The 15,973-nt window shown below is 41.7% G+C and overlaps 1 protein-coding gene across 4 annotated transcripts in view; it reads right to left on the bottom strand.

Annotated features, from left to right (window-relative positions):
* Nucleotides 1–15,973, bottom strand: part of Slc13a3 (solute carrier family 13 member 3) — a 93,283-nt gene that overhangs the window by 74,552 nt on the left and 2,758 nt on the right. The window contains exon 1 of one of the 4 annotated variants that reach the window (XM_005002804.4): nt 295–456. The exons of 2 other annotated variants lie outside the window; for them this stretch is intronic. In XM_005002804.4, coding sequence (XP_005002861.1) covers nt 295–405 — 111 coding nt within the window. In that variant the 5' untranslated portion in view covers nt 406–456. Of the gene's footprint in view, nt 1–294; nt 457–15,973 lie in introns of those variants that run through there. One more of the 4 variants, XM_005002805.4, reaches the window with a different exon arrangement.

The raw sequence follows: 15,973 nt of genomic DNA, 5'->3' as shown, positions 1-15,973 counted from the left end.
TAAGGGCTGCACCCGCACTGTGGACTGATGCTGTCAGTTTCCCCATTCTTGCATCTGAGCAAATGTCACTTGTTTCAGGTCACACGACCTACAGACTCGCTCTGACCCTGGAGAGAAAGGTGCCACACGGCGCTAAGTACACAGAGCTCAAAAAGTCACTCGCCGCACGTGGGAAGATGGGGAAAGCGAGGCAGCCGGAGGAAGGGCCTGGCGCTCCCAGGGCAGGTAAAGGGGGACGCTCGCGGGCGGGGACCCCGCGGCCGGGAGGAAGGCGCGGGCCGGGAGTGGCGTTACCTTGGGCGGCAGGGCGAAGACCACCGGCAGCAGGGCCAGCGGCGCCAGCAGCAGCACCAGCAGGCGCCGCGCGCTCCACACCTTCTTGGCCAGCGCCGCAAGCGCCGCCATCCGCGCGATCGCCGGCGCGGGGCACCGGGACTGCCCGGTCCCGGCCGGCGCTGGCTTAAAGCCCGGGGAGGGCCGGGGAGGGGACTGCGCTCGCGGGCCCGCCTCCTCCACTCCTCCGGGCCTGGGAGGCAGGCGGGCTCCTCCGGGGACCGACCGCGCCGGGAAGCTGGGCGCAAGTCCGGGAGCACCGCCTTGGGCTCAGCATCGCGGTTTCCAGCTCGGCGTCTCGGGCTGCTGCCGGCTTCACCTTTCCTCGCCCCTGTTTACTCGCTTGTGAAATGGGCGATAAGGATCATGCGGGGATTAAGGCGCTTATTAGTATTACCGAGTTCAGATCCTGGCTCTGCCACGAACAGCGGGGCCTTGAGCAACCAATGGAACTCTGAGCCTCAGTGTGCTCATCATGAAAGTGGGAATGATTTTAACACCAATCTCTACCGGTCATGGGGGATAGTCGGGGAGGTTAAATGAGGTAGCGTGCGGAAGATGCTTAGCACAGGGCCTAGCAGAGCAAGTCTTGGAGGGGAGAGTGGTGACTGCCTTTGGTACTGCGTTTCTGACTTTCCCATCGTAGGCACCAGCAGGCGGGGCTCACCAGAACCTTTTCCTTCCCCTGGACAAATGTACAGAGGAGCGTGTAACCGCCACACGCTTAGATTTTAAAGAAACTGACACTCTCTCCCAGTGATTGCGCTGTGCACCTTCCATCAGCAGTGTGTGAATCATCCAGTTTCTCGTGTCCATGCTGCTAGCAACCAATAGTTCTTAGTTCAGCCATTCTTACGCGGATGTGAGGTCTCACTGGTTTTAATTTATATTTTCCTGACGGCGAACCATGTTTAACATCTTTTCATGCCCACATTTTCCATCTGCATATCTTCTTGAGTGAACTCGCCTGATGTCCTTTGCCTGTTTTTTAATTGGCTTATTTGGCATTGTTTTCAGACTTTGTCATGTATTCTAGACACCCAACAGTCCTTTGTCAGATACATTGCTCGCAAATAGTTCTTCCAGTCTGTAGCTTGTCTTCACAGGTTTCCCAGAGCAAATATTTTAATTCTGATTACTCTCCATGAAATTTCCCTAGATAGATAGATACTTACCTTATCCTACTTACAATATCATTTTCAATATTTCCTCCACATACTTTTACAATCACATCTAACACTCTTTGTTTCAATTGTCAAACAGGAAGTTAGAACACTCAAGATACTATCATGGCTGATATTAATAGAGTTATATTAGCTTGCCTTAATATTTTCATGAGATAATTTTTTCCCATTTTCTTTTCAATTATCAAACTGTTTACGCTTCTGTATTTGTTTCTTGTATACCTGTACCAATGAGCTTTACTTATTTATTCCAGTCTAACATTCTCTGATTTTTAATTGAAGTCTTTAGTCCATTTACATTTAATGTAATTATTTACCTGGTTGGATTTAAGTGTCTTGTTTCACTCTTTATTTTCTATTTATCTTATTTGTTCTTTGTTCTTTCTGTTCTGTCCCTTCTCCTTTGCCTTCTTTTGTGCCAACTGAATATATTGTTTTTTTTTGTTTTTGTTTTTCATTACTGGGATTTAATTCAAGTCCTTCACAGTAAGCTACATCCCCAGTCCTTTTAAATTGTATTGTATTGTATTGTATTGTATTGTATTGTATTGTATTGTATTTTTACTTTGTGACAAGCTCTCACAAAGTCTCTAAGTTGTCTAGGCTGGCCTCAAAATTTTGCTCCTCCTGCCTCAGCCTCTCAGAGTACTGTGATTACAGGTATGTACCTCCAGTGCAGCTTTTAGCATTCTACTTACTTTTTGCTTTAATTTTAACCACTTATCAGCTCACCCCTAATGTCACTCAGGCAGTGTATTTATTTGCACACTGACTATCCAAGGTGCCACTCTGGCAGGTGTCATTTCAACCAATCAATTCTTGTATTGAGTAAATTTGATAAAATTGTCATTTTCATATTTCCTGTCATATTATTTTATAAAAATTAATGAAAATACTATTTTTGTTGCCCTGTATTTATGTATTTGGGCTGGTAAGTAGTTAAATTCTCCTTCTGTGTTATTTTAGTGAGATTATGGTGTGCATTTTTGTCACTGTCTACTTCAAATGATAAGGTATTATCTTAAAACCTTACAAAAGCATCATTCCATTTCCTACCTCCTTTTACCCTTTGTATTCTTACAACCTTTTTAAATGTGTGTATTCCACAGGCCCAGTGCTGTGATGAAGCTAACTAACTTCTGCTAACTGTAAGAGGTGATTGTTGAGTTTGCAGAAAATTTGTGAGCCAGCTATAGAGCTGATGGCAGGTTAAAATCACCCATCATGGAACTATTAACACCTCAGGAATAATAAGATGCTACAAATAAGGGGTTTTCTCAGACCTTCAGTTCTTAAACATTTATTTTAAAAATCTACTGTATAAATTTCATACTTCATTGTTACAATTTTTAAGAAGTCAATAATCGGGGGCTGGGGATTTAGCTCAGTGGCATAAAAGCCTGCCTTGCAAGCAGGCAGTCGTGAGTTCGATCCCAGGTACTGATAAAAAGGAAAAAGACCAAAAAAAAAAAAAAAAAAAAAAAAAGAAGTCAATAATCTTTTTACAGATAAATATACGTAAGTTAAAAAGATATATTTTAAATGTTTTTTATTTTATTTTATTTGGTACCAAGAATCAAACTCAGGACCTTGTACTTGCCAGGCAGGCTCTGAGCTCAGGCAGTGTATTTACCACTGAGCTAAATCCTTGAGCCAAAATTATCTTTTCTATTTCCCCAGATATTTCTCTGTTCCTTCCTGCAGATCGAGGATCATTTCTCTTGTTATTTATTATAATGAGAATCTGTGAAAATAAATTCTGATTTTACTTTTCTAAAAGCATCTTTTTATTGTCTTTATTTTTTAAATCTTTCCATTGTATACAACTCTAGATTGAGAGGTTTTTTTTTTCCTTTAAGCCATTTAAAGATATTCTTTTATTTTAAATTTCACACTATTTTGGTAAGAAATTAGATGATACTTGTGCACCCTGTAAATAATGTATCTTTTTACTCTGGTTTTCTATAAGATGTATTTATATTTAGCTTTTCAGCAGTTTGGTTATGATGTCCTGAAGGTGTACTTTTCTTGAAGTATTTATTTTGATGGAGTCTGCTGAGTTTCTTGAGTCTGTGCATTAATATCTTTCATCAGTTTGGAATGCTCTCAGTCACGACCTCCTCAAATATTTCTTTTTCCCCGTTCTGATTCACCTCACCTTGTAGAATTTCAGTTACCCTTATGTTAAGAGTATTTGGTGATGTCTTGCAAATCTCAGAGTCTCTCTCCTGTATTGTTTTACTATGTGATTATTTGAGCATTTCCTATTTCCTGTTTTCAGCTTCACAGTTACCGTGCTTTGCTGTGTTCCATGGTCTGTAGACCTAGGCCTGTAATTCTAATCCTGTATTTTTCAACTCTAGCATTTTTATTCATTCTTTTTGTGGTTTCCAAGTCTCTGCTGGAATCTCTCATTTATTTATGCACCCTTTTCCTCAGGCCATTCCATCTTAGTCATGTTTTCAAGCCTCTGAGAGTTCAGAAATCAAGGCCCACTCTGGGTCTGTTTCTATTGAGTCTTTTTTTTTTTTTTTTTTTTTTTTTTTTTGTCTTTTTCGTTTTTATCGGTACCAGGGATCGAACTCACGACTGCCTGCTTTCAATGCAGGTGCTTGTGCTGCTGAGCTAAATCCCCAGCCCCTACTATTGAGTGTTTTCTCCCTTGACTGTCACATTGTTATTGATTCCTCTGCATTTGTTAGTCTTCCAACATACTCTGGGGATTTTGTGAGAAGGAGCAATAGAGACAGAAGGGTGCTTTTTTGAGTATCTGTATTTACTCCAGAATGGCTAAATACTATTGGGAAACTTGTCTGAGCACAGCTTTTCCTGTAACTCTGGTGAGATCTGAACACTGGTGAGGTTTTAAAGGCCTCTCTTGTCTGAGTAGTAGACTCGTCCGATTTTGGAATAGTACAGCTGTCTCCCCTATGTGTCAGGATGCCAAGGTGTTTTGTTTTGTTTTTGGCCATTAGGAAGTTACTGCGTTTCACAGATCTTGCCCCTCCTTTTCTGCACCCGGGAAGACTTTTCCAACCCTCCGCCACCCTCCGACCTCGGGCAGTTGTTTTGTAGCTGCTCTGCACCGCTCTCAGTCTCCAGCAATCCGGAGCTGCAGTGCCGAGAAGAGAAGGCATTTCTCCATCCTTCTGTCTCACCCCTGAACTTCTGTGGGTACAGATGCATCACCTTAGGTTTCCTCGCAGCTCCCCTGCCCTGCTCTGCTCCCTGCCCCCATGCTTGACAATGCCTGACACTTGAGAGAGGCCTGCTTCCTCCCGGAGGACCCTTCTCGGCCTTCTTTAACAGCCTTCTGGTGTCCCACACCTCCACTTGGTAAATCCTGTGGCCAGCGGGTGCAGTCCTGTCCCACAAGTGGGGCACTTTTCCATTCCAGTCTTCACAGCAGCCCACAGGCAGGGAATGAGCATTTGGCTCCTTCTGGTCGCCTGAGGCGCTGTCCTCCTCTTCAGGCAGTTGCAGTAGGATATGAAGCAGCCAGGGCCCTTCTTTGCTGTTACGAACTTAGCACTTCCTCTTAGAATTCAATTCCTCGGCTCTCTGTGGATTTTCTAAAAACCATGATTTGATAGCTTATAATACTTATTTTGGAGGGTTAGAGTGGGAGCTACACAATCTTATATTACATCAGAACCAAAGGTGGAGCTCTATTAAAAAATGCCATTGAACATTTGAATGTATAAAAACACAAGGAGCAGGAGATGAATTCCTTTCTACCATGAAAAACCTAAAGAAAAATTCATCTGGGCAAAAGCTGAAGTCTTTCAACATTGAATTCCACGTAGAATATAGAGGTTTAAGAGCATCTGATGTAGCAGAGAAGAGCTGGTCATAAAAAGGAGCTTAGCTCGCTGCTCAAGTGCGAGCCACCCAGAGCTAACCCAGGCCCTGCGATCTGATCAGAGCTCCGCCAGGCAGCAACTCAGGTCCTACGCTCAGAAAACCACGTGCCCCTGAAGATACTTTTACTGTCATGGATTATGTGCAAGACTCCACCTTTTTAACAGGAGATTTCAGCATCTACAGATTTTTATATCCTCAGGGTATCCTGGAACCAATCCCCCACAAATACCAAGGAATAATTGATTATATGTGCCTATTAGACATAAGAAATACAACTTTCATACTAAACATTAAATAGTCTTAAATATCTGTGGATATTCTCTATGTCTTAAATTCTTATACATATTGAAAGAACTATCAATACTTGAAGCGTGCTCACTCTGGAAGCAATCCTGTCTCCCTGCCTCAGATCTCAGGGCCAACTACATTCCTGTAATCTTCTAGCACAGCATTTCCCAATCCTGGCTGTATGTTGCAATCTTGTGAAGCTTCTAAAACACTATTTCCAAGCCTTCAGCCTCAGAGAGGGCTCAAGTGTGGCCTGGGTATCAGGAATTTTTACAGCTTCCAGCAGATTCTAACATGCAGCCAGAACTGAATGATCTCTTTCTTTTTTGTTTTGCTTTTGTTTTGTGTTTTTTTATACTATGTAACCTAAGCTGGCCTTGAACTCACACAGATCCTCCTGCTTCAGCCTCCTAAGTGCTGGGATTACAGGTGTCCACTCCTGGCTTGATCTGAGAACAATGCTTGATTTGAAAACAACTACACTGCTTTCAATTTACCATGTCTCTAAAATCTAATTTACCCTTAGCCAAATTCTGGGAGAATCTTTTCCCTGATTTTTTCAAAATCTGAACTGTTTCTTATCACATTGAATCTGGGTCTTATGACCATCCTAGTTTGTATAGAATCTTGATACCTAACATTTCTGGGGCCAGGCATGGTCTATGATAGGTATTTTGCTGATGTTGACTTATTTAATATTTAAATACCAGATTTGGTTTCCTCCATCAGGAAATTTGGGAATTACCTCTTTCTTTCTTTCTTTCTTTCTTTCTTTTGTTTCCTTACTTCCTTCTTTTTTTTTCTTCCTGTGGTACTAGAGGTTGAACCCAAGGCCTCATACATACTAGTTAGACACCATCACTGAGCTACAGCCCCAGCCCGATTCATTTATCTCATTTTGAGATATAGTCTTGATAAATGTCCCAGGCTAGGTTTGAACTTGTGATCACCCTGCCTCAGCCTCTCAGGTAGCTGAGACTGCCCATGTGCTACTCTGCTCCTGGCTGTCATCCACTTTAATAAATACTGACTAAATATCTACTTCTACAGTCATAAATAAGACCAAATAATTAAAATCCCTGCCCTCGGGGAACCTAGTCTGGACCTGTGGAGCTCACTCCTGCCTCGGGCCATCACACTTAACTCTCCCTTCACACGGGGGAGGAGCCCGGTAGGTCTCAGAGTCATCAAAGATATGTGGGTGTGGAGATGGGTCAGAAGGGCAACCAGCAAGCAGGTGACTTGGGCCTTGAAAGAAAGGATTTCTGTGCTGAGACACACGGGCAGCTCTGTAGGTATGTGAGGGGAATGCATTGTTCCTCCTTCATGTTATAAGGCAGCATCACTAAGACACGATGCACACAGTCCGCTACTCACAGTTTCAAAAGGGCACAGATATCCAGATGTGGGGCACAGGCCTACAGTGCAGCATTCTGGGAAGCCGAGCAGGACTATCACAAGTTCAAGCTCGGTCTGTGCAGTTTACCAAGAGCCTGTCCCAAAATAAAATATAGAAAAGGGCTGGGGTTGTAGCTCAGAACAAAGCCCTTGGTTCATTCCCTAGTATCATTTTTTAAAAGTACATAATACAATGGTTTTTAGTGCACTAACAGGTGCAGTTATTATTACAGCCAGTGTAGAAATTTTTAATCATCCCACAGGGAAACCCCCGCCCGTAAGAGCCATTTCCCATCTCCCCACCACCTGACCAGCCTCTGGCAACTACTAATCTACTTCCCGTCTCTGTAGATCTGCCTCTTCTACACAGAACCACATTATAATATGTGATCCTTTTGCCTCTGGTTTTTCTCATTATAGTATCTTCAAGGTTCACCGATATCCTAACACACATCAGCACTTTGCTCCGATTTCTTGCTGAATAACATTCCATTGTTCCCTGCACCATGTTTTATTCTTCATTTGTGAGTTGATAATAACCTAGATCTTTATGTACTTTTTGGCCATTGTGTAGAATGCTGCTCTGAAAATTAATGCACATATATTTGGATAGATACAGGCTTTTAGTTCTTGTAGGGACACACCCAAGAGTGGTGTTTCTGGATCACACGGTAACCCCGTGCTTCACCTTCGTGGAGCAGTCAGTCTGCTTTCCCAGGGGCCCAGAGGTCTGACAATCCCACCCACAGCGTGTGAGCTTCGGCTTTTCCACATTCTCACCAGCGCTTCCCCTTATCCAGCTTCCTTATCATAGCTGTGCTGCAGCGAGCTTTTGTTTAAGGATTCTGCTGGCTGAGATGAGGGTGGCTTGGACCAGAGCAGCCATGGCAAGAAAGAATTCCATTCTGGATGCACTTTGCTAATGGAGCACACAGCCCTTGCTGGAAGCCTAAGGAGAGGGTGAGGGAGGAACCTGCTAGATCAGAGGAGGTGATGGAATATTCCTCCAAGAGTGAGAGGCATCCTGGTGAGGATATGCAGGGTCGTCTGTACAACATCTAAACGCTAACATTAAATGGCAAAAAGTGAAATTTCTTTCCTCTTGCTTTTCCTTAGCTGGTCTGCATTGAGGGATAATATCCCTTTAACACCTCACCACATGTAAATCCTCACTTATAAATGGCAGAGAAGGCTTTTTAGGTCAGATAACTTTGGCGTCTTTCTGCAATTGGACAACATGGTGTTATTTATATTTTATTTATTTTTATAATTACGTTCGACTTAAGTGGTTTTTGCTTTTAATTATGTCTCCTAATTTTAAAAAACCTTGTAAATTCAATGTATTTAAGTTTACACTGTGAAGCAACTCAAAAAAAACCAGCTGGTGACTCAGTGCAGAAAGCGCACAGTTATGGCAAAACTGCAGACTTGGGCTGTGAGAGCTGAAATCCCAGACGCCCAGATACAGCGCACAGAGCACCAGGTGAGAAGACAGCGCCGTCATTCCCGTAAGCCCCAAGGGTGCGTTCTTTCCCAGTGTTTTGTTCCAAGTAAATGACACGGACATAGTGATGAAACCTTCTCCTGTGGCCTTTAGAGTGGGACCTGACCCTCAGGCAGTCCAACAACCGGCTCCATCAAAGGCTGCAGATGACCTTGGGTGGAGAGGCAAGGCCCTCCAAAGAGCACTTTGGACTTTGCAGCCTGCCTGTGGCAGGACGGGGAACCCCAAACCAGAAGAGCTATTCCTAGGAATGTGGAGCCGCTAAGAACACAGAAATTGGTCTGCTCCCCAAAGTTCAAGTGCTGGCATCTGGCTGCAGGGCATATTCTACCCTGGCTGGGGGCTGACTCCCTGTTTCAGAACCAGACAGAAGATGGAGAGTACAAATTTTGGTCTTAAAATGAAGGTGTTACAGATTTAATGCAGTATCAATCAAAATATCCACAGCATTCCTCACAGAACTAGAAAAAAATTCTAAAATTCATACGGAACCAGCTGAGACTCACATTAGTCAAAGCAATCCTAAGCAACAAGAGCAAAGCAGGAGGCATCACAACCCTGGGTTTCAAGTTATATTATCAAACTACAGTGATAAAAACAGTATGGTGCTGGCACAGAAACAGACATGTGATCAACTGAAAAGAAAAAGGATGCAGAAAAAAACTCCAGGTACATTCAGCTAAACAGATGCTGTAGGAAAGACAGACTCTTTAGTAAATGGGGCCTGGGAGACTGGCCCCACACATGCAGAAGATTGAAGCTAGACTCGTGTCTCTAACCACACACTAAACTAAAATCAAACTGGATCAAAGATCTAAATATAAAAACAGAGAACAGGCGTGGTGGCACATGTACTCAGGATCCTAGTACTCGGGATTACAGGAGGACAGGATCGTTGCAAGTTCGAGACCAACTTGGGCTACAAAGTGAGCTCAAGGCCAGCCTGAACTGCATAGTGAGACCCTGTCTCAAAAAGATAAAAAAAAAAAAAAACAAGCAAGCAAGAATCTTCTGGAAGACAAAATAGGTAAAACTCTTGAAGATATAGGTGTAGGTAAGGACTTTCTGAACAGAACCCCAATTGCACAAGAAACAACAATAAGAATCATTAAATGGGATCATATCAGATTAGAAAGTTTCTGCACAGCAAAGAAAACAACCAACAGAATAAAGAGACAACCTGCAAATGAGAAAAAAAATTCTAGCTATCCTTTGGACAAAGGGCTAATATCTAGAATATAAAAGAACTCAAAAAATTAAATCTCCCCCACACCACATAAAAGATCAGTTCAAAAACTGGACAACTGAATAGATACTTCTGAGCAGAAAAGTACACACAGTCAATAAATATGTGAAAAAATGCTCCACATCTCTGGCTATTTGAAAAATGCAAATTAAAGCAACAGTGAGACTGTCTGCTCCAGAAAGAAGAGCTATCATTGAAACATCAAGTAACAAATGCTGACAAGGCTGGAAGGGGGAAGGAACCTTTCTACATCATCAGTGGGAAGGCAAACTAGTACAGCCACTGTGGAGATCGGAGGGGAAATTCTTCAAAAAACTGAAAATAGAAATTCTATTTCCCCAACTATTCTCCTTCTAGTTATCTTCCTAAAATAGTCAAGGATATCATATCACAGTGATCCATGCACACCCATGTTTATAGCAGCATGACCCAGAACAGCTAAATCTTAAAAAAGCATTCTACATGTCCATCAACAAATGAATAGATAAAAAATGTGGTATTTATACACAACACAATATTACTCTGCTATACAAAAGGATAAAGGTGAGTAATTTGTAGAAAAATGTAGACCATAACATTAAGTGAAGTAAGTCAGATACACAAGGCTAAATATTTCATGGTTTCTCTTCTATGAGGAACCCAAGGTACAGATAAATTAAAGAGCAAATGTAAGATAGAAAACAGGAAACAGGGAGATAGATCTCTTGCTAAAGATAAGGGGACCAAGAGATGGAGGAAGGGGGAGGAAGAGGAAAAGAGTGACATACAAAGAATTAAGGTGCAGTATTAAACACATGTACCAAGGTCGAGCAAAGATGCGGATAGATAACAGCTGGCTACAGAGGCTCCCTGAGATACTCAACTTAGAGCTCAACATAACACAGTGTGGGGAGCCCCGAACAGAGGGAGATGAATTCTCCCAAGAAGAAACTAAGGTGAGAAGAACTAATCAAACATACAGTCCCAGTGCTATTATTGGAACAGCTAAAGATTCAGTGCTCCCAATGCAGCGGGTGACTTTGCCTCTACTCACTGAAGGCGCAGTCACACTGAGGTTGGGGGTCGGCCAGCTGAACGGAGAGCTGAGCTGGTGGGGAGCCTGCATTGACCTGTGGTGAGTGATGGGAGTGGAGCTATTCCACAGAAAGGGGGCTCGAGCGGATAACATTCTGGGACTGGGCAGGACTGGCAAGTACAAGGGGCAGCAGTGACTTCAGTCAGTTGTTCCCTTCCAAATGGGATTGGTGGAGTGAGCTAGGCCTGGATCACACGACCTGGCTGAGACCCAATAGGTTATCCGAAATCAAGTCCCTACAGCAGTGGTGCACACTAACCCAGTGAAGCCTCAGAAGTTTGACTGACCCAGAGGGGAGGCAGCGCACAGTAATACAGTGTAGGCCTCAGCAGGTTGACTGACCCAGAGGGAAGGGGCCAGCATATGCTGCCTCTGTTTGCAACTCAGGAGTGCACTGCAGTGGGAAGGGTCATATAGCCAGCGTGCTTCAGAAGAATTGTAACCAACAAAGAAAGAAACTGGGGCCTCCTGGAAGAAACAAAAAAAGATGGGAAGAGGAAGCAACAAGAAAAAGTCCCCAGGTCCCAAACCTGAGAACACTGACCCAGGACAGGTAAATACAAAAGAGAATGAGGACGGCAAACATACAATATCAGACACAGCACCAGTGGACATTAAAGAGATATCTTCGGGACCTCATAGACCAGTTCAAAAGTGAATTTTAGCTAAGTAAAGCAAGATATAAGAACATTAATAAAAGAGATGCTAAGCATCTCTCAAGCAGACACAGACGGAAGAAGGGAATCAAAGGAGAGAACCATTTGATGAAGAATATAAAAAAAATGTAGAATACATGAAGCAGATTCAAAGAGATTACCAGGAAATTAAAAACTCTATGGAAATATGGCAAATCTGCTTGAAAGAAACTAAAGATAGATTATCCAAACTGGAGGGCAGTTTTGCACGTAGGATTATGAAAGGAAAAACTTTTTTAAAATAACAGGGAAGGGGGCTGGGGATTTAGCTCAGTGGCATAAGCACCTGCCTTGCAAGCAGGCAGTCATGAGTTCGATCCCTGGTACCGATAAAAAGGAAAAAGACAAAAAAAAAAAAAAAAAAACAGGGAAACAAGCAGTAACAATATAAAGGCTAGAAGACGACAAGAGGATCTATACCTTGAGAATAAAGAATGTGAATGAAGAAGCAGGGGTACAAACAAAGGAACTACAAAGGCTATTCACAGAAATAATTAAGGAAAACTTCCCAAACATAGGAAAAGGAAATGATAGTCTGATGTATGAGGCATACAGAACTCCAGCCACCTACAACCAAAACAGAGCTACACTCAGGCATATTATAATCAAGATCCCAGAAATTCAATATAGGAACAGAATAGTAAAAGCAGTTAGAGACAAGAAACAGATCACCTACAGAGGAAGGCCCATCAGAATAACAGCAGATTTCTCAACACGAACCATCAAGTCAAAAAGAGCCTGAAGTGAAATATTCCAAGCCCTGAAAGAAAATAACCTCCAGCCCAGATTGATATACCCTGATAAGCTGTCTCTAGAAATTAATGGAGAGAGTGGCATAAGTGCCTGCCTTGCAAGCAGGCAATTGTTAGTTCGACCCCCAGTACCGATAAAAAGGAAAAAAACAACAACAAAAAAAGAAATTAATGGAGAAACAAGATGCTTCCAAAATAAAGAGGAACTTGGGAAATTTGCAACCACCAATCCAACTCTAGAGAGAATACTGCAGGGCATTCTAGAGAGAGAGAAAAGTACCTAGAATTCCAGGAACAGTGGCAGAGAGGCCTCAATGAATGGAGCAGAAAACAGAATGAAGAAGATAAGCAGACAACCGATGGCAAAAAAAGAGCATAACAGAAATGAAGCAGAGAAGGTTGGTTATAATCTCTAATATAGATGGACTTGATACACTAAATTTAAAAAAAAAGAACCACATGTGGAGTAGATCAGGAGGCAGGGTCCACTGAGATCTATTTATAGGGAATATAATTAACATGAAAAAGAGTACATGAACTGAAAATCAAGTATGAGAAAACAGTTCTCTATGTGACAGAGAACCAGAGAGTAATAGGGGCAACTAGACCAGTATTTGTGGATAGGTTAGAAAGACAGGCTTTAATAGGTAAAGGAATATAATTAGAGATCAAGTCCAGGAGAGAGAAGGTTCGGAACCACTTAGGTAAATAGCAGGTTGCCCCTACCACCACCAATTTAAAACCAAGGGCCTCAGTCAGACTCAAAAATGCACAGTGTACCCTGGGGATGTGAAAGGGGAGGGAGAGTCTTTAAAAGATGGCAGAAGATATTGTTAATAGTGATCAGGATTTAAAACCCACATTACTCGCACCACTCTGCTTAGATAGATTTTATTCTGTCCCAGTTTGTCTACTTGCATTAAATTTGAGAGCACAGACAGCTATCCCCAAAACATCAGGATATAGCACAGTAATCATCTTTAATTTCCTATTATCTTAATCTGGAGCCCTGTATGACTTATACTGTTTTATTATGACTTATCTTAGTTAAATCTAGTTTGTTTGACTGCTGTTTAGTATTGACAGATTTTGTTCAAAACTGATATGATTGACAGTATCAAGTCTGAGAGTATAGGCAACTACACTGACAAGACTCTACAATACACTTTCTGGTTTGATTACTGCCTGTTTTTGAAGTTTTATATTATATACAAAGTTGTGTTTTTATTAATACTGTTATGTACTGATATATTTAGTTATACTATGTCTGATGATATAGTAAATTCTACTGAAGATAACAAGAGACAACACAGGAACTATGGTAGAACTCCTTGTACAATGGTCTTATATGTCTTTTTCGTTTCATGTGTTTATAGGAATACGTTTTGTTTTGTCTTGCTTTGTTTTGTTTCTCCCTCTAATATAGAAAGGATAGAAAACGTTAAGACGCATGCATGTATAGAATCTATAAACAGTTTATGAGAACTGATCTTATGACACATGATGAAATGAACAGATACTTTGAAGAAAAAGAGACACTAAAGTACCCAGTGCTGATCCTGGAGTGTCATGTGAAACCCAGCAATAGTATTATTCTTTGTTCAGAGTGATATTAGCCTGCTTGGGTTGGTTCAATCTCAACATAATTGAAGATATGGATAACTGCATGTATGTTTAAGTGTATAGGATTGATAACCATATTTCTAAGTTTTTGTTGGATAGTTGAGCAGAACTGGTTGCAATCTCACTGTTTGAATCCCCACTTTATAAGCTCCACTTTAGTATCTTGAATAACTATTTGTAAGAGGACAATCTGTAATCATCAACTAGTGATTTTTTACTGCTTATTTTTTTCTTTGAAAGTATGTATTATTTCTACCCATTTTCTGTTTTGTTTAGTCTTTCTTTAAATAAAATTTTTTTAAAAAGACACTGCAGTACCCAGTGCTGATCCTGGAGTGTTATGATGTGAAATCCAGCAATACTATTATTCTTTGTTCAGAATGACTTTAGCCTGCTTTAGTTTGTTTAATCTCAACATAAATGAAGATATGGATAACTGCATGTATGTTTAAGTGTATAGGATTGACAAACATATTACTAAGTGTTTATTGGATAGTTGAACAGAACTGTTTGCAGTGTCGCTGTTTGAATTCCCATTTTATATGTTTCACTTTTGTATCTTGAACAACTATTTGTAAAAGGACAATATGTAAACATCAACTAGTGATTTCTTACTGTTTATTTTTTCTCTGAATGTATGTATTATTTCTACCCATTTTCTATTTTGTTTAGTCTTTCTTTAAATAAAATTTTAAAAAACAAAACAAAAAACACATGTACCAACACCCCACACTGAATCATTACGTACTGCAGACACGTACTAAGAAAATAAAAATTTATAAAGAGTGCTGTTTATATGAAAATAAAAAATAGAACAGAGGTTTCAGTCTAGTGGTTCAAATATAATAATAATTGTAATAATAATATCAAGCACTTGTACTACATTTACCACCAGGTGCCAGGCATTGTTTGAAGCACTTTACCTGCATTAACCCATTTCAATTTTGTGTGTGTATGTGGTACTGGAGGCTGAACCAGCCGAGCTACATCTTAGTAATTTTTTTGAGGGGGCCAGGGTCTCATTAAGTTGCTGAATTGCCCGAGCTGGCTTCAATCTGGCAATCCTCAGCCTCCCACAGTGCTGGGATTCCAGTCATGCACCGCCATACCCAGCTAGTTCATCTCAACTCTACAGAAATCCATTTGCAATTACCTATTTGAATCTGCCACCCCTGCATCAGACAATGACACAGTCAGATTATGGCTGGGCCACTTGCTTGTTGCTGGGCAAGTGGATAAACTTCACCGGGCCTGAGTTTCTTCATCTGAAGTAAGAATGGTAATAGTATGCAACTCCTAAGGATGCTGTGAGAATCAATAAGCCTGCGCATGGCCAGTGTAGGCATTTAATACGTGACCACAATTATCACTGCAACTCACTCCCACCGAGGGTTGGGAATCTCTTCATTGTGGGCAGGGGCTCGTGACATTCCAACCAGGAAGAGCTTGGTAGAAGTATATTTAAGTCACTCCCAAGGCTAAGTCATAATGAGGGCACAGCTTCTGCCTGTTTTGCTCATTCTTGGGACCTTTGTCCTCAAAACCCAGCCACTGTATTTGAAGTACAAGCTAAATCAGGCAGAACAGCTACACAAAGGGGGTCCTGGGAAGAGACCCAAGCTCCCAGCCTGCAGCCAGTGTCACAGCATATGTGTGAACAAGCCTTCCGATGGCTACGGTTCCAGCTTCTGGGTCTTCCAGCTAAACCCAGATGTGGTAGAGCAGAGACGAGCCCTCCCCACGCTGCTCTGTCCAAATTTCTGACTCACATAATCCATGAACTAAGAAATGGTTGCTAGGAAGTTATGAAGCAATTTGTTATCTCGAAGTAGACCACTATTACTGAACATTACTTTTCTTACTGGAATTATAGCTTCTTATGGGAAGGGGACTCTGCAAGACCTGAGGTCCCATCTGGATGACTTGAACCTTAGAATCCTACAGGAGAAAAGGTGGCCCCAAGCCTGGACCCATAAATATCTTTTCTTTGCTTCTTCCCCCTGATGGTGAA

Source organism: Cavia porcellus, unplaced genomic scaffold (genome assembly GCF_034190915.1).
Source record: "Cavia porcellus strain 051 isolate PalLab524CR breed Dunkin Hartley unplaced genomic scaffold, mCavPor4.1 scaffold_5, whole genome shotgun sequence".
Taxonomy (NCBI): domain Eukaryota; kingdom Metazoa; phylum Chordata; class Mammalia; order Rodentia; family Caviidae; genus Cavia; species Cavia porcellus.
This window is presented reverse-complemented; position numbering and strand designations above follow the sequence as displayed.